The sequence below is a fragment of the Lygodium microphyllum genome, chromosome 19 (assembly GCF_053477565.2).
Source record: "Lygodium microphyllum isolate KBCC chromosome 19, Lygodium_microphyllum_v1.1.10, whole genome shotgun sequence".
Lineage (NCBI taxonomy): Eukaryota > Viridiplantae > Streptophyta > Polypodiopsida > Schizaeales > Lygodiaceae > Lygodium > Lygodium microphyllum.
In genome coordinates, this window is record NC_141153.1 from 101,291,801 (window position 1) to 101,319,528 (window position 27,728).

Here is a 27,728-nt window from a genome sequence, read left to right on the forward strand (position 1 = left end):
TAAGACCATTTATCAGTATTTTGTTTGTTGATTCTGCTTGGCCATTGGCTTGAGGGGTTAGTATGGGGTTGACTTCTCACAAGATGACTTGCCCCCATAAGGACTTAGTTGATGTCCTATTACCTTTTTTTCCACTTGTTACCCCGGGCATGTGATTGGCTATGTAGTCTTGCTTTTCTTTATTCACAATCATGCTAAAGTCAATTTCTAGTAAAAGTAGGAGCTATCGAGCAACACAACTTGTGATACATAGTTTGTGTAATAGATATAACAACGCTCAATGCCCATAAATAAAATAAATGGGATGGCAAGCAAGTAGTCACAAAATTTTCAACTTGTATATACATTTCCTGACCCCTCTTGTTTGATGATTAAATAATTCATTTTTGCACCAATGGGTTGTTTGCTACCAAAGCTTTGTGGAAAGTCCATGTTATGCTCACCGAGTTGGCACAACATTGCTTGAATATCAACTTTAAATGCATTGATATGCACATGATTTTCCAATCTAGGGCTTGCATAATGGGTGCAATTGTGAGGGCCTTTTCTAGTATTTCATATGCAACTTAGCATCCAAGGGGTCTTACTATAAAAGTAGAATTTAGCATGAAGCACCTATAATATTTAGTATGTCCTAAGCATCATTGGATTCCTTTTGGATTAGTTGTTGGTGGTATGTCCTAGATCTTTTTTGTGTCCATTACAATAGGACCTAGAATAAGTCCATGCTTTACCCAAAGCTAGCACTTTAAGGGGTTCAGATAGATCCACTACTATCTACATTAGTCATGTCAGTGGATTTGCACTTGATTATAACCTAAGAAGCCATTGAGAAAGCTATATGCCTTCTTGCCAAACACTCAATCATGTGCTCAATGTAGGGTAGTGTGGATAGTGATCTCTCTTAGTAGCTATGTTTACTTTGTCATAATTTATGCATTCTTGGGTTATCCCATTCTATTTTAGTATCATGAAAATGGGTGATACCCAATTTGTACACTCAATACGATATATGAATACTACCTTAAGTAGCTTGTCCATTTGTTCTTGAACATGATATGTGTATCATCTTTGAATTCATCAAATAGGGTCATTGTGTTTGATTGGCTTGGCATTAGGGCTTTTTGGAATTGTGTTAGGTTAACATATGGGATGGAATCCCTTTGAGATCAGTGTATTTCCAAGCAAACACATTGTAGAACTCCTTGAGCAAGTTGATTAGCTCCTTCTCTTCTTCCACTATGAGGTCCTTTGCAATGTATTACTACACTTGGTGTCTCTATTTTTGGAGGTCTGCCTCCTTTCCTTTTACTAGTCCCTTGATGGGCTTATCATATTCACCTTATCTCTTTCCACAAAGTATTAGAATGATGCGATTAACCTTTTTAAATTTTGTAATGTGCTTAGGTATATCTTGAGGTTTCTTTTGATTTCTCACATCTAGATCCATGTCTCTTTAAGCAAGCCTCAACCACATCTTGAAAGATCTCTCATTGTCTTATGTATGTTAGCTAATTTGGGGATCTTCCAATTACTACCCATGCTAAAATTTGATTTTGATCTCAAAATTTTTGACTTCCCTTGGGAGATCATGGTCTAATTTTTCCCTCTCTCAATTGCAAGGAGTTTGAGAGTTCAAATGAGGTTTGTGGGTTGATATTGTGAAAGTTCTTGATCACAAGAACTCCAAGTTCCCTAGACCTTCCAAATTGGATCTTATTCTAACTATGCCATTATCAACCAGGTAGATGTCCAAATTTTGAGGCTTTTGGTATTGTTTGAATTGGCTCCATTTATGTCATAGTCAGTGGACTTGTTATCCTAATCTTCACACTTCCATACTCTCATGGTTTGTCTTTTGATTCTTGTCATTTTTGTAATCACAAAAGGCAAAAGACAATGAGTGCAAAGTCAAAATCAAAGTTCTCAAGGAGTGAAAGTATGCAAGTCAAGTGCTAGAATTGATTTTGAAATAGACAAATTTTTGTGGATTACAATGCATGCAATTAAGGAATAGTTCATCTATAAGATACATTACAATTTATTCCATGTATTGATTGTATATGCAAGAATATTATATTTTGGTAATGTTTGTGAGAGTTGAGCTCACTCCCATGCAAGTTATATCATCTCTTAAAGTCAATTTTTAAGACCTATAACAGATGTGAGGGTACCATCCACATAGTGGAGTGCAACTTATTCCATCTATTAATGGTAGATGCAAGAACATTATATTTTTATAACATTTTGTGAGAGTCGGCTCACTCTTATGAACTTATATCATCTCTTGGTGTCAAATTAGAAAATTCACAATGGATATGATGATTGTGGGCAACATCTATTCCTTTTTTACCTAGACTAGGTCCAATTAAGCTCAAGTTGTATGCATACATTAAGAGAATGCTCAATTAAGAACCACAAAAGTAGGTAGGCACCCAACTTGGGTGGAAACCGTAACCCTAATCCTAATATGTAAAAACGATTTAGTGAATAGATAGCTTATTGTTGTGTGTGTAACTTTGTGTATTTAAGAATTCTTCATTTCTTATGTCCACCATTACTAGTGAGAAAGAGAGAGTGTGAGGGACTTTGAAATTTAAGCCTTCTCTTGAACCCATTCTTTTCCTTCTCTTATTCTTCTTCTCCATTCATTTTGTGTTTATTTTGAGACATCCATTATTGTTTGAGTGTTTGTGAGTGGGTGAGGGAGAGCATGAGGGACCACAAAGGAGAAGCTTCTACCTCTATCTTGCTTGTTTGTGGCAATTTGAAGGGAAGCATGGTGATGCCAAATCAAAGGCTTGGCTTATAGAAAACATACACATGGATCGCATGGCCATCTACTTTTCCTTTCAAAGGTGGACTATAATGAGAAGCATGTAATAGGTGAGCCTATTACATCCATGAGTCTTCAATATTTATTGTCTTTCATATCATTGATAGGGAAAGAGAGTTGTTGGCTTGGAGATTGGAATGTGAGCCAAGTAGATGAGAGATAGTTCAACCAAGGTTATTTTAAACTCTTATAGGAATAAGAGTTTCATCCCATATCCCATTGTTGAGTGCTTGCTTGTAGAGGTTAACACCTTGATCCCCTTGGCAAGATAAGGATGGAATTGACTAGTTGAGGTACTTGTATTCTAATCGATATGTGGAATTTGAAGCTTCTGTGCTTGAGTGGGATGGAACAGTTAGGACCCATCTCTCACTTTTGTGCCTCTCACACACCAGGATATGGGTAATTAGGTTAAAGGGTTGAAATGGCTCTTTTGATGGATTTGTTGATTTTGGAGAGCATTACATTGCATAGGCATAGCGTAGATTAAGAATCATAAACACAAGAAAATAAAGCAAAAACAACAAAAACTTGGAAAAACCCTTAAAAATATATTTTTGATTATCAATCATAGTTGTGTGGATTGGTTTGCATATTCATTGCATATCACATTGGGTTGATAGCACCTCACAAATTAATTGATGGGGTGGGTGTGTGTTAGAAAGAAGTAGATAACAAGCAAGGTTTGTTGATATTGGGTTGTTGATGCATTTGTGGCTAGAGAGTCTACTTGCACATTGACTTCCTTGAGTACTTTTGCAATATGTTGACACTCCAAATAGGCAAGTATGGTTGAAAATGAGATAGAAGCCACCACAATTACCAATGAACCATCCCCTCCACAAATTTTAATGACTACTACCCTATGATAAGTGGCCACAAGGCCACTATCCTATCAATTGACTTTCCCTCCTCATACTCACAACAATTGCACCATAAGGGTCATATTTTGCTCACACTACAAGCCCCAAATCTAATTTTTGCTCACAATGCTATTTGGCTTACTTTACTATTACCACTATGAGGGGCCATAAAAAGGTAGCCTCACCACGAGTGTACATACCTCACTTAGCTATCTCACAAGTGCCAATATAACGACCACACCACCAATGAACTCATGAGGCATTTAGGGCTTACAAGGTAGTCGCTCATGGACTAAGCCACACCAATTATCCTTGGCCAAGCTAGCATGACCTGAAAAAGTATCCATGCACTTATGATTTACCACTTCCATCACTTTTGTGAATATCTCATTGCTTGGCACGAGTCTCACAAGCAATGTTCCTTTATCATGAGGCCTATTACTTGCCTCCACACCACAACTTGCTAAGTTAGGCTTCTCAAGAGTATAGGGCATAAAAAGTAGTCATTTCACCATGATTATAGCCCAATTGCCCAATTGTGGCCAGTTCTAACTAGAAAAGCAAGTCACAAAAAGAATAGTCACCCAAAAAAGCAAGAAATGCAATAGTGTCAAGTACTCACTTAGTTATTCATCTAACCTTAGTGTTGCCTGGGAACTATGACTATAATCATAAAGACTTGCATAATCAATGATCCACTTCCTTAGAGACCACAACCAATGCACGTATGTTGCTAGCTTCATGCCACACATAGGAACACAAAGAAGCCATCAACATGACTAAATAGCAAAGGAGAAAGAAACACAAACTTGGGAGCTAGTTGGGGCCAGAGAGGAGAAAGAGAAGAAGACATAGGGTGTGCAAGAAGAGAGAAGAGTGGTTTCCCAAAGCATCCATCATGTAGTCATGTGCTCACTTCCATGATTGTTCACTTGTGGACTTGGTCCACCAAGACACTCGGGTGGCCACTTGGTCTCACTCACTCATGAGACCACAATCTACCCAAGCACTTGTGAGCCCACTTGGTTTGACCACCGTGACTACACTCATACTCACCATCTCTAGGACACTCACCACTTTAGTTCACCACTCCACACTTATAACTTATAGGCAAATCCACAATTCACCATTCATTGGGTGCACATGCATTCATAACTTATAGGCAAATCCACAATTCACCACTCATGGGTATTATCTCCACAATCCACACACTTGAAGGATTAGTTCAACCATCCACTGTAGGACCAATTGGGTGCACATGCATTCATGACTTGTTGCTCATGTGTTAGCACATACTTGTGCCAACCTCCTTTTAAGCACTTGTGTGCTCAAGCCAACACCATCACCACCTTAGCAACTCATACAATCACCTATGCAATCATGTACACACTCACCCATTAACGAGTTGTATCAAACTCATGGCCATACCACATAACCTTAGCACTTGGTCACTTGTGAACACATAGGTCTAAACACACACATGCACTCATTCTTAGCCGCTTAAGCACTAGACCACCACTCTTATATCCACTAAAGATACATCTACACCTAGGGTAGGCACATCCACAATTCTATAGTCCATCAATATGGGATTACCCTCTTCATCATAGGAGACATAAGGGTTCACATATGCGTCTTCCTCTAGTGGTTTCTCCACAAAGTCCACTAGAGCATCTCTTGGTGGATGGATCATGATAGGTCTTGGCAGTCTAGGGATTCCCGTTGGGTTGATGTCTATCATTGGAGCGGCTGGCTTTGAATCATTAGGTGTAGGTAGAGCCACTCTAGGGTTAGATACTCACACCTTCCTCTTAAGTCTATACATACTTCTCTCTCAAGCTAGGTTCATATGCCTCTCATGCACACAACTCACCTAACTCTTAGGTAATATAAAAAAATGACCCACTTCCATATCCCATTTGTAGGGCCTTCATCAAACACCCACTCATAGACTTAAACTTAGTGTTAAATCCTAGGGCAACATAGTGGGTTTATTCCAATTAGCCCTCCACATACACACTTAGGCCTACATCACCTTTGTAGTCACTCTAGCTTAGGTTAGGACTACTTTTTTATGGCCACAAATCCTCATCCCTCAAGTCCATTGCAATCCACCTTATACACACTACTCGCCCATCCATCTTCCTAACCCTATCTCACCTAGGTCACTAAGAGACGACCCTTAGACGGAAATTTTAGGCATCCACTAACAAACATCCCATCTCACAAAGATTTAGGCCAACCATGCTTCAAATGACTCAAGTGATTAAAACTCAATCATTTAGATTCCAATATCACGCACATTCACTTAACCCATCCCCACCTAGGCCTTCTTATCCTATCAAGAAAATAGGTTAAGGAACACTTATTCTTAAGTCACTTTGACCTAGCCATGACGCAGATTTTATAGGCCAAGAGGATAAAAAGACTAAAGCAAACTGGTAACTAACTTGCATGTTTTTTGAAAAGGAAATTATTGTGCATGTGATCACTTGATTTGATGAAAAGCAAAAAGATTCGATTGAGCACAAAGATATGTTCATAATGCATTAAGATCATAGAATCAAGGCTCCATTGTACTTAGACAAAAATCAAAAGTTGAATTCAGTGAATTATAAGAACCTAAAACCACAAACTTGTGGGGGAGAAACAATCATATGGGGATCAAAACAAAATAAGTTTAAAACTTGAGATTGACTCAAGTATAAACAAGGGGGAAAGAAAACAAGGTAATGAAAATCAAACAAAACATAACCACACATAAACAAGAGCTTATTGGAAATACAACCTACTATAAGGCATAAGAAAAATCCTAAAGGTAAGAAATGAAGTTCATGAACAATTGATTAGGCTATTGAAGAGCCATAAATTGCTAGTGCGGGCACTTGCATTACCACTTGGAAATCGAGACTCCCAAGGGTGATCAACTCCAAGTCAACAATGTATCTTAGGGGGAACCAATATCACAAATGCTCTAATATCTCTCCTAATTGAGAGAGTTATCCTACTTATAGAATATGAAAGTTGAAAATACCAAATCCATGCCATGAAAAAGGAATAATACTTAGGAAAAGTAGTTAAATAGCTTCGTTGTTGCAACAAGGACTTAGACTCAAGTTAACTATGCAACCCAATTTGAGATTGTTGAGAAGCATGGATCTAGATCATGGCTATGTAGGATGAAACACAAAGATAAGACTCATGAAGACAAAGATTTAGAGAGACTAACTGTGGCACAAGTGAGTTAGGTTCCAAGATTGAAGCTTGGACTCATAAACATAATCTTGTGATGTGGACAATGATACTTGACTGAAAGGGCAAAAGTACTATGACTTTTTTTTTTTAAATGATAGGCAACTACAATGCTTTATAGTTGCAGGATAGTTGCACTCTCCCTTACTGTGCCTATGGGATTCAGGCATCTCTTCCTAGACTGCTTGCATTTCCCTTGCCCATTGCTCCATACAAAGAGGCATACAAATGGGTGTGATTGCCAAACTCTCAACACCCCTCCTCAATCACAACCAAGAGGGCACAAAGTGTGTAGAGGCTTTAGTGAATAACCACATGCAAAGTGTGGGCACACCACCACAAACATGGTGATCAACCAAAGGCTATTGCAAACAATGGTAAGTGTGGGCACCAAAAACATGGTGGACATCTAGAGGCTGTAACAGGGGCTCATTAAGTGTACAGAGACTGTAATGCCAAAAGTTACATGAGGAGTTTTACAAAGCTTATGAAAGGAACATTAGGGCAAGGTTATACAAGGCTTCAAAAAAGTCTATCAGAGTAGTGTGAATAGAAGGACTGATGAGGCTTGTCCTTCTGCTCTTGATGGTCTTCTTCTCCTTCTCCTCCTCCTCCTCCTCCTCCTCCTCCTCCTCCTCCTCCTCCTCCTCCTCCTCCTCCTCCTCCTCCTTCTTCTTCTTCTTCTTCTTGATCTTCTTTTTCCTTCATAGTTGCAAGGTAGGCCTTTTAAGATCTCTTCCTGGCATGACAGAACTTTTCAATATGTCTAGTCCTTTTGCAGAAGTCACAAACTAGTTGGTCCTTTTTGCCTTTGTACTTGTTACTGACATACAACACTTGTTCATCCTCAAAAGTACTTGGCTCTTCTTTATTTTTAATCTTCTATTCTTCTTCTAATAGAGAGGCCTAAATGTTAACAAGTTTAGGATTTGGCATGTTGATTAAAGTAGTGGAGACATTATCGTAGTCTAGAGGCAAGCTTTTTAACAAAACATGAATGCATACATCTTCATCCATTTTAATGTTGATCCCTGCAAGTGAGGTTAAGAGACTTTCCATGTAATTCAGATGTGTTGCAAGAGATGTGTTAGGTTTCATGTCCAATCTGAAAAATTCAATTATAAGCCATACTTTGAAGACTTTGACTGTGCACCAAACTGAGTATCCAATCTTTTCCAAGTGTCATGGGACATGTCATATGTTTCCACATGGTGGATATAGTTGTCATCTAGCTCAAGCTTTATGATGGCTTGAGCTTTGTCATCACTTTTCTACCAAGCTACTACAAGAGCAACATCTCGAGGCTGCTTCTCCTAACTGCTGGTGATCGCTCATAAGCCCTTCTTCATCAAGATAAGCTTTATCTATGTTGGCTAGGTGTGAAACCCGACTCCTTTCAAGCAACATGTTGGAGAGTCTTTGCCCATGCTAAAGTGGTAGCAACAAATCAGCACTAGAATTCTCAGAAATGAGCTGACTTTGGAGGTGTCAAGAGACACAAGCAATGGTAGTGTAGTATCAAGAGATACTAGTTTGTTGTTGTTGTTGCTTGACCCTTCCAATCTTCACAAATCTTCCCCTTCTTGTTGGTTTGATGCCCAAATGTTTGCTGGGAACTGAGTAGGAACTCAGATTAGAGTGATAGGAACTCCAGTAGGCTTGGAGGAGTGAGAAAATGAGGGGATTTTTTAGATTGAAGTTGAAGGAGCTATGGTGGATTAGAGTTAGCAAGACCAGGTGACTAGTTTTTTTGTACGCAGTAGCTTGTAGAGTAGATCGTCTAGTGAAATATGTTAGGTGAAGGAAGCTTATAAGGGAGGCTTCAATTTCCCTAAGGCAACAAGGTCAATCGCATTGTGTATAGAGAGATCAAGCCATACGATCACAAACATGCGCAAATATGGGAGCAACCTTAAATTCTGACAATGCTTAGCTATAGGTGCTCAAAGTTGAGGTGTAAAGTAATAAGAAGTTGGCCTGTGAGTAGAACAAGAGGTCCATATAAGAAATCCAATCAATACATGGCCCAGTTGAAGAGATCTAGGAGCTCAAAGGAAGTAGGGTGTAGGCTGGCTATGGCTGCCACGAAAGGAAGAGTGGAGTTGGAGTGAGGAATGAGCTCATAAGCTAACCAAAGGTGAAGAGGAGCTGAGAGAGTGATTTGTAGAGCTGAGCCATGCTCACCATGGCTTTGATACCATGTTGAGAAGCATGGATTTAGAGCATGGCTATGGAGGATGAAACACAAAGATAAGACTCGTGAAGACATAAACTTAGAGAGACTGACTATTACACAAGTGAATTAGGTTTCAAGTTTGAAGCTTGGACTCATAAACACAATATTGTGTATGCGGACAATGACACTTGACTGAAAGGACAAAAGTACTATGACTTTTTTTAAATGATAGGCAAGTACAATGCTTTATATTTGTTGCAAGATAGTTGCACTCTTCCTCACTGTGCCTATGGGATTCAAGCATCAAAAGAGTTGAGATGCAACATGAGATGGATGATGTTAGAAGGCTTATATTGAACACAAGATTAGCAAACTTTAATGATTCTATGGTCAACCTAGTTATTAACACCTCAACATGTTCAAAAACAAAGCACAAAAGTGGTTTGCTTGATGATATTTTTATCCATTCACATCACACATCAACTAAAAATATGTAAATTTGTGTTCTAGTATGTGGTTGATGAGCCCACACTAATGAAGTCCACGTTAATGAAGGCCATTGCTAGTTGCAAAATTTACATGTGTATCCATATTATTCTCAAAGTCTTTGGAAAAAAGAAAATCTATCAAAATAAAACAAGAGAATTGAATTATGGAAAGGTGTGTAAAATAAAAAGAAATCAATTATGGAGAGGTGTACTTTTTGGAGATAGAATTGATTGAGGACATGTGTGGGTATTTGTTCCTTTCCCTTTCTCTCTCCTTTGATCACACATCCTTCCTTCCAATTGTGCAAAATTTTATTTTCCTTATCCCTCCTCTCCATGCAAATGTGTAATAAGTTCTCTTTTTCTCTCCTTCTCCTTTCTTCCTTTTATTTTATGCATTGGAAATGGATATGTCTATTAAAGATGACAGTCTTATTCATCTATTAGAGAGATTTGAAGTTTCGCTCAAGTTATGAGATCCATGGTGCAACTATATGCATAAATTTTGCATGCTTTTGCCCTAGTTTGTGTTTAGTTCTTGTTGTGGTAGGGCTGTCTTCGTTTTAGTGTAGCCAAGGAAATAACCTAGCTTGCACAATATAGGCAAAGGTCTTTTGGAGTTTATTTCATCAAGTTATTAAGGCAAAGGAAAGGAAACGAATGGTGATAGCACATTTAGTTGCCAAACTTCAATTGGTTAAGAAGGGCCTGTTGTAGAAATAAGTGCCAAAGTCAATACCAATGGCAAAGACAAAAATGGAAACATTCTACCAAAAGGGTGAAATCTCAATTTCTTTTCCATATACACTACAGGAAGATAGTGAGTCGTTGATGATCATAGCTATAGAGAAGTTGGTTAGGAGTTTAAGAAGGCATGGTTCTTTGGGAGATTCTAGTATCAACACTTACATGAGTTTCACTTACATCAGTGATGCTTATATAATCAATGATGTTATCATCTGGAAGCTTCCCCTTAACCTCCTCAAGTCTAGTATAAATAGGGGTCATGGGCTACAAACTCTTTAGTCTTACCAACATCAGTCGGTGAGGCTTCTACAACGCAAGTCCTCTCTAATTCCAATTCAAGCCATGTATCTCTAGTTCTTATCTTGCCTTGTCTTGTCTTGTCTTTAATTTAGTATTGTGCCTATGTCTTGTGTTGCACCAATCTTGCATCAATAGATATATTTTTGTACTTCATCCTTTTTTTGTAATAAGGAAATCAATTTCTATTCTTATTCAAGTTATTCTCTTGTAAGTTGTGAGGCGACAATCCTTGTCCTTGCTAAGTTCTTGTCGCCCTTGTAACAATTTGGCAAGACTTCATACTTAATCTGGTTTAGTTGTGATGGATATAGTGATGGAAAGTATCATCATCTTCAAAATCAACTCTAACAACTCAAAGAGGCAAGTCTACATTAAGAAGGCCTTTTAACATCTTGTAACCATCCTACTAGTTACATTATTTTATTGGCCAATTTTGTTGGAGATTGAATGATGATGTGAAAGATCTTTTGTTGATAATACCAATGGTTCACACATTAAGTGACTTTATTTCTCGAGCAATAGAACATGATAATTGTTTATTGGAAAGACCTCAAGAGAAGTGCCATGGGGCATCATCAAGTCTAGAGGCCATGACAATAATGACCTCCCGAGGAAGAAAAGAAACCAAGATCGAGCCTATGCAGATTGATTTGGCCCAAGTCAGGCCATTATCTTGTAGCTGTCCTCCTAGTTACATTATTTTATTAGCCAACTTTGTTGGGGATTGAATGATGATGTGAAATATCTTTGTTGATAATACCAATGGTTCACACATTAAACGACTTTATTTCTCGAGCAATAGAACATGATAATTATCTATTGAAAAGACATCAAGAGAAGTGCCACATGGTATCATTAAGTCTAGATGCCACAACAATAATGCCCTCCCAAGGAAGAAAAGAAACCAAGATTGAGCATATGTAGATTCATTTGGCCCAATTCAAGCCATTATCCACTTAAGTGTCCACCCAAGGAAAGCAATAATGATACTCTCAAGAATTGTGTTTGTATCATGTGGAGGACTTGGACATATTGCTCAACGTTTCCCCTAACAAGAGTTTGCAAGTACAAAGCTCTACTATGCCCTCATTCTTGGGAAACATGGATATGCAACCACAATTAGGGTCTTCTAGTAGGATAAAAATCAAGAACTCTAAGAAGGCGCATCCTTGTCTACTAAGGCTCCTTCAAGTTTTATGTTGTTAATAAGAGTTTATACACTGCATTGACAACTAGATATTAAAGCACTTTTGGATTCTAGAGCCTCAACATGTTTCATGGATGAGGAGTTTGCTAGGTGGCATGGTATCACAATCATGGAGAAATCTAGCCTAGTTCCTATATAGAGGTCATAGATGATTGTACTTTTGCTTCACAAGATGTTATAAGATCCGAGATACACGCTTGACTTTCTTATATACTTAAAAGATATATGGTGAATATTATGCTAGCACAGAGAGAGAACATATGAGAGAAAAGAAAGATGTAGAGAGAGAGAGAGAGAGAGAGAGAGAGAGAGAGAGAGAGAGAGAGAGAGAGAGAGAGCACTAGGGATTGGTGAAAGATGGGCCAATCCCCCCCCCCCCTTGTGGAGTTATATTATTGACAAGAAGCAAGCTCCTCCGTTACATATAAACCAGTTCTTACTTGTAGATCTTGGGAACAAGATCACGGTTCCTTGCATGGTATACAACCGGCTAATACTTGCACAACTTGGAAGTTTGCACCTTTTGATCCTTCTAGAGTCTCTTCTTCTCTCCTACACAATATGTGTAGGGCTCTCCTCTTGGAGCTTGATTTCAGCAAAGCTTCCGTAGCACTTGCACCTTCTCTCTTACACAATATGTGTAGGGATTTTCTCTTGGAGCTTGATTTCAACAATGCTTCCACAGCACTTGCATCTTCTGTTCTCCTCTTGGAACTTGATTTCAACAGAGCTTCCGCAACACTTGTACCTTCTCTTCTCCTCTTGGATGCATGCAAAGTGATGCTTCCTTCACCTCTCCCACACCCAAGGAGAGCCTCCTCTTTTATAGGCTTCAAGAGCTTCTCTTCTTGGAGAGAGACTTGAGTGCCAAGATTGGAAAGGTTGATCTTCATGCAAGATGTGGCTGTTCCAGGACCTACTTTGCATCACCAATTTTGAAATATCTCTCTATGAAAACGTCCAACACGAAAGTTGTAGATCTCGTCATTTCCGATAACCCCGCTTTTAGAGATCGGCTTTCTATTGCGAGATAGTTTAAAAATGGATTCACCATGTCTATTTTAAGAAAAGTAGCTTTTTAAACTGTTAACCCCAACACGAAGAAAGCAAAAGGAAATAAAAAAGACGCAGGTCAAAGGCGGAAAAAAGGTAGCCCGACTGAAGAAAGAAGAGGAGAAAAGGCCAAAAGTGCAAGGGCAACCTTAAAAGTACAAGGGAAATGCAAAAGGGGAAATGCGCATTTTAAAATACAAAGGCGCACCCTGAAATCTTGTAAAAGAGCGCCGGGCTCTCACCCGTGCAATTTGTAAATATAGACGGGCGGTGGAAAGGAATCTAGGAAGATAGAAGGACAATGGGAAAAAAGGCCTAGGCTACGGCCGGCCATGTAAAAAAGGGGATGATCGCCCAAAAGGGATTTAGGGTTTTGTATATAAAGTTGAAAAGTGAATGAGAAGCTCATTCTTGTGGGTGGCCAAAAGTAGCTCTCTTCTTCTTCTTCTTCTTCTTCTTCTTCTTGCTTGCTTGAGCTTGTGCTTGAGAGAGGGAGTGTGAGAGTGTGAGGGAGTGAGTGTGTGAGGGTGAGGGACCGAGGAGGAGAAGCTCTCCATCTTCTCCTCTCTTCTTCTCTTCTCTTCTCTTCTCTTGTCTTGCTCGCGGCAATGGAGCTTGGAGCGTGGAGTTTGAGGATGGAGCTTGCTTGAAGCTTGCACTTGGATCGTGGAGCCACCGGAGTGCGCGGGAGAGGAGGTAACTCGAACGGCACGTAGGTAAGCTCACTACACCCGTAGATATGGATGGCGCGTCGGTTATGTGAGAGGTAGCCATTAGTGCTCGGCTTGGAACGCTTGAAACAATAAGCGGTCCGTGTGTCTTGGCGGTTGAGTGAAAGCTTCCACATAAACTCTACTCTTAACTTATGGTCCATGCAACCACCTTGAACCATAAATAAGGAGAGTTCATTAGATTGTCTTGGGCTCAACCTTAAGATTGACTTCCCACAAAAGCTTGTGTCATCTTAGACCTTAGAAAGAGAAAATCACTTATCTCCTCGCTTCCAAAGGATCACGTCTCTTGTCTTTCTTAGTGAGAGAATTACCTCTCTCGTTTTTTCTTGGTGAAAGAATCACTTCTCTTCTTAATTCATTAAGAGAGAAAATACCTTAAACCTTGACTTGTAAGGGAGAGGATGACCCCAAATGAATGCAATGCTCATTACACACAAGTAAACGTTCCCAGATGTCCCCGGATGCACACATAAATACATATACACAATGTAATGCACTTCCTCTTCTTAGAACTCAATCCATCTTCATTTATGTGTAACTCCTTGATTCTTGTGTACAATCTTACACTTGGTAGATACTTCCTTTCCCCTTCATAACTTGTACTGTCTGTACAAGATATTCCCGTCACAGTGCTTTGATCACCCCATTAAGTGTTGCACTAGGAATATTGGTCTCTAAATGGTCTCATGGCCATGCTAGATCATCATCAACACTTTAAAGAAAAGTGAGTCATTAGTTTATTGATATAAATTTACAAAATAGAGAATGCGCAATAAGTAATCAATTTAGCGACACGTGATGTCAAGGCCCTAAATAGAAAGCAAGCATGCATAAGGCAATCGTCCCATTAGCACCCTCGAGTCTCTTCATGTGATGGAGATGATCAATGATGAGGACACCATACAAATCCAAAACAACTACCTTCATTGTAAAAAGTACCACTTATTGCATCTCATATTAAAATGGTTGCCACAACCAAAGTAGGGGAATACCCTTATCTAGAACCTCAACTAGAGGTAATTGATAAGGTCAAGCACTAGGTGATAGACGTGCAAGTTGAAATGCAAAACTAGAAGGCGATGAATGATATAAGTGCAATTGACTTATCCAATACAACACCCCTATTAATCCTCATAGGTGCACATACCTTTGGGAGATCTACCTTAGATTCACCTAAACAAGAGGATAGACATCCCCATTCCACGGCATAGCCATGACATGAGGTCCAATAATTTCTAGTATAGTTAGACCCATGCGTGATTGCAACCTTGGCCTCTACTAATGTAACGATCCCATTGGGAATAGTGTTAAAGAAAAGTCATTCCCTTTGGAAGACTTTGAAAGTCAGGGTTAAAGGTATGGATGTAGAAATTGCCAAGCTAGTAGTACCTCATGAGCCCTAGAGAAGTGGCATACCCAACTCGATTCCAATGCTAATGTTAGGGCACTATGTGTCAACACATTCTAGGAAGGAGCCAATCCTTCTAGAGGAAGCCTTGGGTGATTGTACGAAGAGGAATAATTGATATGAGAGCAAGAGTCAGAATCATGAATTAATCACCCATTAGATGTTTGAAAGACTGGACTTTTAAGATTGCGGGTCAAGTTCTCTATCCAATTTGTGGTTATGAAAGGAGTCGACTATATTGTACTTGGGCACTAAGTCTCCTTTCTCCATATTCTTATGTTTCAAGTGGGCATTAACATTATCCCTTTAGTTTTTCCATGTTCACATGTAGCATTCCCATGCTCCACCTTTATCCATTTGAAGCAATTGCACGTTCAAGATCCTTTGCTTTGCTACATCCACTTGTGACTTCTTGTACATTGGGCTATCCAAATGCATTCAGTTGAGGATGAATAGGAGAATTGCCTCTTCACCGTATACAAACTCAAACGACAAGTGCATGGACCCCCATTCAGTTGAGGATGAATAGGAGAATTGCCTCTTCACCATATACAAACTCAAACGACAGGTGCATGGACCCCCACACACACATCATGTGCACGTGTGTGTGCATGCATGTGCCATGCACAAATGCACGTGCATATATGTGCGCGCGCACGCATAGACACACATACATAGAGAGAGAGAGAGAGAGAGAGAGAGAGAGAGAGAGAGAGAGAGAGAGAGAGAGAGAGAGAGAGAGAGAGAGAGAGAGAGAGAGAGAGAGAGAGAGAGAGAGAGAGAGAGAGAGCATATGGAATGGATTGGCAACCTTGCACCAAATTGCCCTAGGAGAGAGATTCTCAACAAGAAAATAAGTTTCTCTTTTACATTCTTGAAAAAAGATTTGGGAGGAGAGTGAGGTTTTCAAAGGATGTGGTGGCTTGGGAAGTACCTTGTGCCAAAACCTCTACAATTAATTGATATAGATGCTATGAATATAGATATCCCTACACACAACAAAGGTCATGATGGTTTTCTTTTCTTTGCCACGCCCAAGAAAGTTAGCAATAAGGCAATGCTCTCAGTGTGGACTTTGTTTCATCAATTAATGCTCATTGTGGAACATATATATATCTAGACGTGCTCAAGTTATTTGTGCCCTTGTTGTGTAGACGATGTTAATTCACAAAGCGTAGGGGAAAGGCGCGCTAAAGCCTTAGGGTTGTGGATGCTCACCGGCAGCTTCTAGAAAATTCCACGAGTCTCCTCTTCTACTTAAAATTTCCAGAAATTTCTGAAGAAATGGACAATTGATTTTAATTAACATTTCATTCTTTCATTTTTGCACTACCTTCTGGTCTCCCTCTCTTCCTCTTTCTCTCTCTCTCTCTCTCTCTCTCTCTCTCTCTCTTCCTTTCTCTCTCCTGGGAGTACAGCAGGACTTTAAGCAGTCGAAAAACAGAGGACAAAAGAAGTGCTTCCCCTGCAACCCTAACCAGCAATCAAGAAGAAGAAGCAGCAGCCACAAGAAGAAGTAGAAGAAGCAGAGGAGGAGGACCCAGATCCTTCCATAGCTTTGAGATCCACTCCCATCATCACAGGTAACGTCTCTCCTTTTCGCACTCGCTTGTAGGCATACCCCCATCGTGGTCCCGATAGTCTCCATCGACCTTGCCCCTCGCCCCCTCGAGGGTGCCCCATCGCCTTGCCTCCCCCCTCCCCTCCCACCATGAGTGTCGTCGGGCTTGACGTTGGCAACGAGAATTGCATCGTTGCTGTTGCGCGGCAGCGTGGCATAGATGTGGTCCTCAACGATGAGTCCAAGCGTGAGACTCCGGCTCTTGTCTCCTTCAACGAGAAGCAGAGATTCATCGGCACAGCTGCCTCAGCGTCCCTGACCATGAATCCCAAAAACACTGTGGCTCAGATCAAGCGTCTGGTGGGTCGGCACTTTCGTGACCCAGAAGTTCAGCAAGATCTGCAGATGCTGCCTTTTGCTGTCACCGAGGGTCCAGATGGTTCCCCTCTCATCCATGTCCAATACCTCGGAGAGAGCAGATCCTTCACTCCTCACCAGGTTTTGGGTATGATTTTGGCGAACCTTAAAACCATAGCTGAAAAGAATCTCCAGACACATGTTGCCGATTGTGTCATTGGTATTCCCATCTTCTTTAGTGAAGTTCAGCGCAGAGCAGTATTGGACGCTGCTGCTATTGCTGGGCTCCGTCCTCTCCGTCTGATGCATGAAACAACTGCAACTGCCCTTGCATATGGTATCTACAGGACAGATTTGCCTGAGAGTGATCCCATCAATGTGGTGTTCGTGGATGTTGGACATGCTGCTATGCAGGTTTGCATTGCTGCCTTCAAGAAAGGGCAGTTGAAGGTCCTGGCACATGCATTTGACCGCTCTCTGGGTGGCCGGGATTTTGATGAGGTTCTGTTTCATCATTTTTGTGCCAAGTTCAAGGAGGAGTATAAGATTGACGTGCCGTCAAATGCAAGGGCATGCCAAAGGCTCAGAGCTGCTTGTGAGAAGTTGAAGAAAGTCCTTAGTGCCAATCCTGAAGCTCCACTCAACATTGAGTGTCTAATGGAGGAAAAGGATGTGAAGGGATTCATGAAGCGAGATGATTTCGAGAAGCTTGCACAGCCTATCTTGGGGCGAGTAAAGCTGCTTTGTGAAAGAGCTTTAGCTGAGGCCGATATTCCAACTGAAAAGTTTTATGCTGTAGAAATTGTGGGATCTGGCTCTCGAGTTCCATCCATATTGAAGATTCTCTCAGGTGTCTTCAAGAAAGAGCCAAGCAGGACTATGAATGCCAGTGAATGTATAGCCCGTGGTTGTGCTTTGCAATGTGCCATGCTAAGCCCTACTTTCAGGGTTCGGGAATTTGAGGTAATGCAAATTCAACCATATGCCTTATTTATTAATGTAAAGTACTGTTTTTAATTACTCTCAGTGAAGGCTTTGTTTCCTAGGAGAGAGTGCACGTGGGGAGTGTCCTTAATAAGCACGCAGGTGTGTTTGGGTGGGAGGGAGGGGTGGCTTGGGCAGGGCAGGGGAAGGGAAGGGGTTGGTGGTGGTGTGTGGAAGGCCAGGGGTGGAAGTGGGGATGGATGGAGGGTAATCTTGGTCAAAGTAACAGTTCTAAAGCTAGGCAGAGTAGCATTGTGCTAATTCATCTAGATATACACTAAGTCTGCGTGGAATATATTGGATTACAGGTGCAAGATGCCTTTCCATTCTCTGTAGCATTAGCTTGGAAGGGTTCGGCTCCAGAATCTGAAGAGGGAGCAGCAACAGCAGAGACTCATAGTATCGTCTTCCCAAAGGGCAATCCCGTGCCCAGCACTAAGATGCTGACTTTCTACAGGGCCAGTACTTTCACTATTGATGTATTGTATGCGGATATGCAGGACTTGCCTCCTGGGACCCCCCAGAAGATCAACACATTTACTGTAAGTAACAATGTGGTAGTTCAGAATGCTTCCTGCAGTGCCTCTGCTCTTAATATCTCTGGACTGTGCAACCTCTATTTCTTTGAGGACAGGAGGCCTAAGTAGGAAAGATGCAAGCAGTGTATGTTTTGTGTCCAGTGTCCTGATAACTTCTAATTGAACCGCAGTAAAACTTATATAAAAAACGTAGATATCTCTTCAACTAGGCAATGCTGTCTGTTTTTCCCTTTCTGCATTGGATATGTATTTGGGTCGGGGTTGGTCTGTACTTGAGGGTCTGTTTCATTTGATTTGCTAGCAATATCTGATGGATTCTACTGCTTAAGATGCTGACTGTGTACAAAGTGGAAAAACTGTCCTGACAACAAGATTCTACTGGACATGTTTTTTTTGGTTTGCCACTGCCAGGAAGTGATTGACATAGGGAGGTGTGATTTTGTTGATCTGGTTGTTCAGTAAGGTTGAAATATGTCTTTTTTCCTCTATGCAGGTTGGACCTTTCCAGCCTACTAAAACTGAAAGGGCTAAGATTAAAGTGAAGATCCGCTTGAATCTACATGGAACTGTGTCAGTAGAATCAGCAACTGTATGTTGGATTTTCTGTTCATTTTTGCTATTTGAATTTGATGTGCTACATTTTTAGCTATTGGTGTTGCTCACTTGCTATCATTGCAGATGATAGAAGAGGAAGAAGTAGAAGTTCCGGTTTCCAAGTCTAACGAAGAAGACAAGTTACCATCAGCCATGGAGACAGATAAAGAGGCTGGTGCTGATGGGGCTGAAGCTCCTGGTAATGGAGGTCCAGCGAAGATGGATGCTTCTGATAACAGCTCGGCAGAGCCTAGAACAGAAAATGGTGCAGCTGGAGAAGCAAAGCCTATGAATATGGAAGTGGAAACCCCGAAGGTGAATATCATGGTTCTGTACATGCCTATTGTTCAGCTGAGTTAACATAAAGAGCTTATGGCATTGTATGTAAGACTTGAATTAGAAACTATTGCTCATCATTTTTGTGGTGTAATAAGCAAAGCCATGGGGTAAGACTAGCCAACGGATGTTTTAGTCTGACTTTTGATTCCCTTTTGGTTTCAATTCATTATCTTGATTTCTTGGTGGCGTATATTCATATATGACCATTATATAATCTTCATGTACCAAGTAAAGGTGACTTAAATCTATTAGTGAAGTCTCTTGATCTGCCCTTTTAGGTTGTAGTATTGAGTGGGAGGCTTGCTTGTCCCTAACATGTAGAGATGGTTGTGACTGGATAAGTATGTGTTGGCTAAGTATCAGTTGCACTTCTTCATGGTTGTGAGAATTTGGAATGTTTGCATTGTGGACATGCAGAAAGATGTAGCAAAGAAGAAGAAAAGCAAGAGGAAAGAGATTGCTGTAAATGAGGCTGTCGTTGGAGGTATTTCTCAAGCTGATTTACAGAAAGCTATAGAGAAGGAGTACGAAATGGCTCTGCAGGATCGGATTATGGAAGAGACCAAAGATAAGAAGAATGCTGTTGAAGCCTATGTGTACGACATGCGAAATAAGGTATTATTGTTTTTCAATAAATTTTATAGTTGATCTGGCAGTCCATTCTTGCAATAAATTTATTAAGCTGGTGATGTTGTGTACTCACCTTATGCTAGTACTTGCAAGCTCTTGTACGATCACGATTCTGGCGGTGATATTTGTGCATGGTTGTTCTCAGAATGTTGAGCAACACTGTTGTTCAATTTGAATGCTATTCTTCCAAATAGTACTTGGAAGAAATTCTCAAGTGTTCCCAGTGTTACAGCATAGGTATTGGGAGGAAGAGTTTTGATTTTCTCCACCATGGGCATGGTAGAAGGTGATGTTGGGGCCCTTGCCTTTCTCACGCAGATTGGGGCTTGCTATAAGTAGTTGAAGATCTGAAGGAGGGCTCTCAGTGATGGATCCTATGCTGGTGATGAAAACAATAAAGAGCTGCATCTTATGCTCTGCATGTTGATCAGATGCCTTTTAAGCATTCCTGGATACACTGATTGCTATTGCACCGTTTGCTCTCTTCCATGTTTTACAGTGTGTAATTACCTCTGTTGAATGTTTAAACACCATTTTGTATGACAGATTTGGCACTTGGTGCTTGTATGGTTGTGTTAATGAACTGCAGATGGATGTGAAGTATCAAGAATATGCGACAGATGCAGAGAGAGAGGAACTGATGTCAAAGCTTCAGGAGACAGAAGACTGGTTGTATGAAGAAGGAGAAGATGAGACGAAAGGTGTTTACATTGCAAAGCTGGAAGAGCTTAAGAAGGTCAGTATTCTATAGTTCCTGTGCTTTACTTCTGTGAGTGCATGTCATGGAGTTGATGTAGCTGGCTGTTACTGGATTTCTTTCATGTCTAATTTATATACGACAAGTCAGAAGTCATTGCTGCAGGGTCCTTGGGAATTGCTACTGATTTTTTTGACGATGTTTTGGTGTCATGTAGCTTGGAGATCCAATAGAGGAAAGATACAAGGAGCAAGAAGCTCGGGGGCCATGTATACGGGAACTACTTTACTGTATCAACAGTTTCCGTGAAGCTGCCAAGTCGAAAGATCCAAAGTTTGATCACATTGATGGTGCAGAGAAAGAAAAGGCATGCTCTTTAGAGAACCTCCTCTACTTCTCCTTCCAAAACAAAAGAAACCTGTACAGGGTCCTTTTGTCTTTGCAAATCTTAAGTAGGACATATATAGGGCATTTTTCTAATGCATGGATATTTTATATTTGCCCAGGTGATTGTTGAATGTGACAGAGCTGAACTGTGGTTCAGGCAGGTAAAGCAGCAGCAAGATGAGCTGCCCAAGTCTGCAAACCCTGTACTTCTTTGTGCCGAGCTGAAGAAGAAGACTGAAACACTAGATAGGTAAAAAATTTCTTCATTGCCATTTTCTTTTTTCATACTTATTAGATAATCAAACCAGCTGGTATTTTGTAAGGGTTTTTAGTGTTGAATTCATACAGAAGTAATAGTGTCCTGCTCAGATGATTTTGTTGCTGTGTACAAGTCTGGCATTTAAGAGAGGCAATCTTATATATGAATTTTGAATGCATGATATTTGTAACGTAACGGGTTTTGAGAGAGAGGCAGGTGCATGCATGAATTTTACATGTGCAAAGATTCTTGTTTGTTGTGGAGAATCACAAGGATTTGTCCATGATGGAGGAAGCAGTGGAGAAGTGAATGTTGTGGTTTTCTCTGTCTGAGAAACCAACTTGGAAATAAGAGTAATGATTTTTACGTTTTTGTGATGGTGCTATTTGCTGTTCTCAGGTTCTGTAAGCCTATCATGACTAAGTCACGGCCACCGCCACCTCCAAAGCCCACATCTCCTTCAACTGAACCCAAGGGTCCCACAGGCAAAGATTCAGAGTCCAGCCCAGCTGGTGGACCTGAAGCTGGCACTGGAGATTCACAGCCTACTGAGCCAATGGATACAGAGATCCCACATCAAGAAGGAGAGATGCAGGCGGAATAGTTCTTCAGAGGGAGGAAAAGATTTAGGTTCTCCTCCCTTACGTAAATTTTGGAAGGTAGATTCTGTGCGCTTGTCACATGCATTTTGGTAGGACCATTGTGAACTCCCATCAATTCATTGACTTGGGATCCTAAGCTGGTCCCAGAGTGTCTATAACCAAGCTTATCTGGTTTGGTTGAAGGGCATCATTCAATGTCAGAGGACCTAGTTTGCTCATTATGAAGGCCTGGGTATGCTCTTACAATTTCTGTAGATGGTTAATGCATGCATTTAACCTGTTTATAAATATATCGAAGAACGATTGATTCTTATGATACTTGTAAGCAAAAGGTTTTAAAGGATTGCTTACAAGAATCACATGTAAGGAAAAATTACCTTTTTTGAGAAACAAGTTTATTTATTTCTGCACACACCTCTCTCTCTCTCTCTCTCTCTCTCTCTGTTTTGTGTGTGTACCAGCATTGCTACTAATGTGTAGCTTGGAGATCAACCAGGGCTTGTCTTGAAAATCATATTTGCTAACAGGATTCTTAGTTTTTCCCAACAGTTATTTACTACCCAGGGTGTGTATTCTGCTGTCATTAATAATTTGACACCCAACATGTAGTCAGCTAACAGAATGTTTAGCTTAGTAGTCAAGGATTTGCATGTGCGAGAGCAAGTAATTAGGTATAATTATCAACTGTGTCCTGCCATATAGGTGTTAGGTTCTGACAATCTTGCATGTTCTTTACCCTAGGTGTAAGAGTGTCCTATCTGTTGCATACATATTAGGCTTTCTTTTAGTGAGTCATGTTTGTTCCTTGTCCTTCATTTGTTCAACGGGTTTACAGAACCATCTTAAGTTTTTTTTTTTTTGGGTGATGTCCCGCAATGCTTGAGCATGTGTGGTCAATTAAGAAGTGTAATTTGTTGTTAATTGTGCTATGCATGCTGGTTTTGATGTGTCTGTTCTATCAGCATATGAGGTTCTTTATTGACAGTCTTGTAACCTTCTCTGCCCTAAATTTCGTGAAGTGGTCATTACTGACCTAGGTTGCACTTAACCTCTCTGAATGCATTTCTAGCAGAACCTCCAACCAATTGAGAGTCTACAACAAAATCTGTTAGAAAATCTTCCAAAGCTCTTGGCAAAATGGTGGACATGCTGTTAGCCTTCATTATTAAACCTCAAGACTTCCACATTGCTAGTGTAGGAGTCTTCCTAATTATATGAAATGTCTTCGACGGTTTGACCTTTTTGTTAGTTCTGGGTCTTGCAACAAGGTGCAAATTGAAATTAAGTTTGTAACACTGTTTTTTGATATGGTTTTGGTCCAATTCACATTGTGAAAAGATGGGAGTCCGGCAGCAGCAACATTAGCAATGGTGATGCTCTGTGAAGAGTTCTGGGAAGTGTTTTCAAGTGAAACCAACATATATGCGAGGTTGGTTAGACAATGGTCAATGTGCACACTACCTCATTAGAAGTGAAATGATGTGGCATATTCAATAAATGTTAGCTTGATTACATCAACGGGAGATTAGCCAATTATGTAGAGCGCCAAATTAAGGCAAATTGTCCCTTACGAGTGTACACATCATTCATGCAGCACTCCAAAGCCATCATTGCCTTGGATCTTATCCCAAGCAACTTGAAGCCTATTCCCCTCAAACATGCAGTCTTTTGCTCCTTATTCTTTTGAGTGTTGTGATTCTAAGGTTACGGAGGTCCAATAACAATGATCTAGTGCCATTGAGCTTGGTCCCCAATAATACAAAATTCTATCAACTCAATTCCTGTTCCAAAAGACCCATACGAGTGTTCATAGTAGGTCAAATGTCACTAGCAGTACCCCATCCAGTCAAATGTCACTAGCAGTACCCCATCCATTCAAGACGATGCGCTCTATAGTATTTTCTTTCCCATGCTTGCACTTCCCATTCACAAACCCTGTTTGCCCAAGCATATTGGCAATCATTAAAAGCTCCACTAATAACTCTCCAAGCAAAGATACTAAACTTGAGGGAGTGTTAAGGTCCAAACTTTCTCAAGGATGGTGGCCAATTTGATCTCTAAAACCTTAGTCCCCCATGCCTTGCTAATGTTCCCAATTGCAATTGCATGGATGTCCAGGATTCTTTAAATGATAAGTGTGTGCAACTTCAATGGAAAATACTCCTTCCTTACAAGTTAAGAGGTAAAGTGTTGGCAAGTCCACTTTGAAAACTTGCTCCTATTGAGTGGTGGATCTTTAGAGCAACAACTTCGAATGTAGGCCCAAAAGGCCTAAGACAAATTCCAAGCATTCATATGTTACTCAATGGTGAGCACCTTGCCACATGAGTTGAGCCAATGCTTCACCTTGAAAGCACCCCTTTTAGCACCCCTTTTAGCCAAGGAGCAACCATTACCTTTCAAGATGTGGCTTAGAGGGGGCCAAAAGGTAGACGTTCAATATTGTCCTCCGCATGATTTCTCTAGGTTAATCTTCAAGGATTCCATACCTATCGAAGTACAATTTGTTTGCCTAAATTTTCCCCATAGGAAATTCTCTATCAAAGAATGCCAACCTTTTGCACACACTTGTTCTAGCACTTAAAGAGGAAGGTAGAATCTAAGTGATGGCTAGGTGGAGATCTTCAAGCTTCACATGCAATGACCAAGATATAATTTTTCGCTTTGTGTTCTTCCTCTTAATGTTCTAAAACATCTAGTTCACTTTTGAGGAGTTCTTTACTTGTGGCCAATGGAAAAACCAAGGGTACTTGAAATCAAACCCTTGTTGACTACCCTTCCACACTAGTCTAGCTTCATGATTGAATCCTAACATTGATGAGACAAGTCACAAAATTTCCTCAATTTAATCAAAAAATTGGTGACTCTTTCATATAGGTCCCAACACCTTCAATGCATTCTCCAAATTTGGCTTGCTTGCCTTGATAATGATAATAAATTCATTGATAACTTATATTGCCAACTTTTTACCTCTATATTGGAACCCGTCCAACTTGCCCTCACAAATCATCTTATCAATTAGGCAAAAAATTGGGGGTGTAGGAATAAGAAATAGTAGCAAGCTCAAGGGACAACCTTGCTAGACTCCCTTGTCTATACTAAAGGCCTCGATTAGAGATCCATTGATAGACACAAAGGCCACACCCTCACAAGCTAGCATGAAGGGGAGATTCACAATTTTCTCATCAAAGCCAATTCTTAGCACAATCTGTCTCAAAAATTGCCAACCCACTCTATGAAAGGCCTTTTCCACATCTGCATGCAACATCACTATTCTTTAGCTTGATATAACTACCAATTCCAATGCCATGACCACATTTAACACATTATCAATAAAGCTTCCACCCTTGATGAATCCATATAGATGGGGATTGATATGTTTTTGCATCACAATAGCCAATCTAATGGCAAACAACTTGGTGAAGACTATATAATTGATTCCCATCGAGGAAATTGGATGCCCATGGTTTTTGTTGCAAGCTTTGTGCTTGCTTTAAAAGGAGGGACATGATACTCCTAGACCATGACTTAGGTAGGGCTCCATTTTCCCTGTACATGTTCACCATTGCTATAGCTACCCCTTTGATCTTCTCCCAAAAACGAGTCAATCATTTCTAGTGAGATGTCATCAAATCTTGGGGATGTCCTAATCCCAAATCTCTTCAATGCATTTGCCAGTTCCTCAGAAGAGAATCCATACACAAGCAGTTCATTGTCTTTATTAGTGATTACCTTATGGACAAGGCTCACAACCAAATTGATTGCCTTTGGCTCCAGGGCACTGCTTTGCTGATAAATTGACTAGAAATACTCCCTACATATAATTGCGATTTCATTTTGACCCCTGACCCAGCTACCATCCTCTTGATGCAAGGCCACTAAACTTATCTTACTCTCCTCAAGACATTGATGAAGTCGGTTGACATGCACATGGATTGCCAACAAACCTCTTCTTATAAAGTAGGTGACCACCTCAAATTTCCTAACTATAGTAGAGTGCCCAATGCACTGTACAAGCTGCAAATTTTCCAACTCAAGTGCAATGAATCTTCTTCTTCTAGCCACCTTAGCATGCTTTGGCTCAACCCTTTCCTTTCCACACAACAATGCTTTTTTTGGCCTAACACAATGTTGAATTGTGTTAGTAAAATATCCCCAATGGTCATGCTTGTTGTGTGCTATGTCCTCCAATAGAATGTTGATTGCACCTTCAATCATATGGTGGAAATAGTGCTACTTTAAGTGCCTTGAATTGGCAACTAACAATTTATTGCTGCCCTTCAAATCTATGAACTCGAAAGGGTGTAATGTTACAATCAATGGCTGAGCGATTAGAGAGAAAACAACTATAATCCACCCACAAGTCAACCACCAAAGGTAGCCAATCCCCACCATGCATATAGTACCATGAGTTGAGTGCAGCCCAACACTTGATGTGACCTATGAATTCAATGGCAACATCCCCTCACTAAGTTGTAGGCGCTCCTTAAATTTGTCTACTAGTTTAAATTGATTAATCAATGTATCCTAGGTCTCATGTGCTTCACCATAAGGTCTAATTAGCTTGTGAAGAAGCATTTAGCTTCCCAAGGGCCATATCAAAGTCATCTGCTACTAGGCCTTTAACAATGCTTAAGACTTTAAGGCTTTGCCATGAAATTTTCCTCGTGCATACATCATTAAACCCATACACATTAATAATATTCAATTTTGCATCTTGCCAACTAATGCCTACCACAAGGACTCTTTGGTTGGGAGAACGGTGCTTCAACCATGGTTTCTTAGTTGATTTAATAACATTGGCACTATCCCTTACACTCCTCCATAAAAGTAGATGTAGTTCCCATGTGAGAATGAGGTACCACTACAAGAACACATTTTATGTTCTTATATCAGAATGACATGTAGATTCTCTTGTGCTATCCACTTCCATAGTAGGCCTCTCATGACATGTAGATTCTCTTGTGCTATCCACTTCCATAGTAGGCCTCTCTCTTGGCCTCTCTGCTAGCGCCTTTGACAATGAAGATTGCTAAATGAAGATTGTCTCGAGCCATTTTCTCCATGATGTAATTATGTGCATAGCAGCTTGTTAGATCCATTTTCATCCTTCCTCCAAGTTAGCTTGGTTGGTGACCCATGCGCTACTAAGAAACTGCCCCAAGATCATTCCCATCATGCTTCGTCCTTTGCTCACCTGCAGCCACAGAGGTCCATGAACCCTTCCTTGTCTAGCTTCCCTACGCCTCCTTCATCCTTCGGCGTTGGCAGACATTCCTTGTAATAGATTGCTTGCCACATGAAATACCACCCTGTTGAGCTTCGACACATGGCGGCGCTCTACTGTACCTCTGCATCTCCACTGTCTCCACACACGCTCTCTGCTCTCTGCTCTCTGCCTCCGCTTATGCTTCCGTATGCCATCACCACACCTTGCTCATTCGCATCCTCAGCCCTTCTCTCACACCATGTGCATGCAATCCCCATCCACGACTCTTGCATGGAAGGAGATGCTACGTGGAATTGTTGATGAGCACGCGTGATTTAATTGCCACTAGCCAGGAACTCGCCTCCTCCTGTTTCCTTGGCTTTTTGCATGCACATTACCTCTAATTTGCAAGCGTTTAGTATGTGATGGTTGGAGCTTTGTTAGCATTGCCTTTTAGGGCATATGCTTATACAACGGTGCGGCGACAAGGTGGTGCATGTCCCAAA

General features: G+C 40.6%; 1 protein-coding gene across 1 annotated transcript; it reads left to right on the forward strand.

The window, feature by feature from the left end:
• The first annotated feature begins 16,250 nt into the window (after positions 1-16,250).
• LOC148020212 (heat shock 70 kDa protein 14-like) lies at positions 16,251-22,425 on the forward strand. The gene is made up of 9 exons (XM_087700527.1): positions 16,251-17,945; positions 18,275-18,508; positions 18,999-19,094; positions 19,184-19,414; positions 19,856-20,053; positions 20,658-20,804; positions 20,983-21,132; positions 21,272-21,402; positions 21,811-22,425. The coding sequence occupies exons 1-9, from the start codon at positions 16,776-16,778 to the stop codon at positions 22,013-22,015; spliced, it is 2,562 nt and encodes an 853-aa protein (XP_087556653.1). The 5' UTR covers positions 16,251-16,775; the 3' UTR covers positions 22,016-22,425.
• The last annotated feature ends 5,303 nt before the right edge of the window (positions 22,426-27,728 follow it).

Coding starts and splice junctions, on each gene's coding strand:
- LOC148020212 (XM_087700527.1), top strand. CDS start 16,776: ATGAGTGTCGTCGGGCTTGACGTTGGCAACGAGAATTGCATCGTTGCT. Junction 19,415..19,855: donor TGGAAGTGGAAACCCCGAAG/GTGAATATCATG, acceptor GTGGACATGCAG/AAAGATGTAGCAAAGAAGAA. Junction 20,054..20,657: donor TGTACGACATGCGAAATAAG/GTATTATTGTTT, acceptor AATGAACTGCAG/ATGGATGTGAAGTATCAAGA.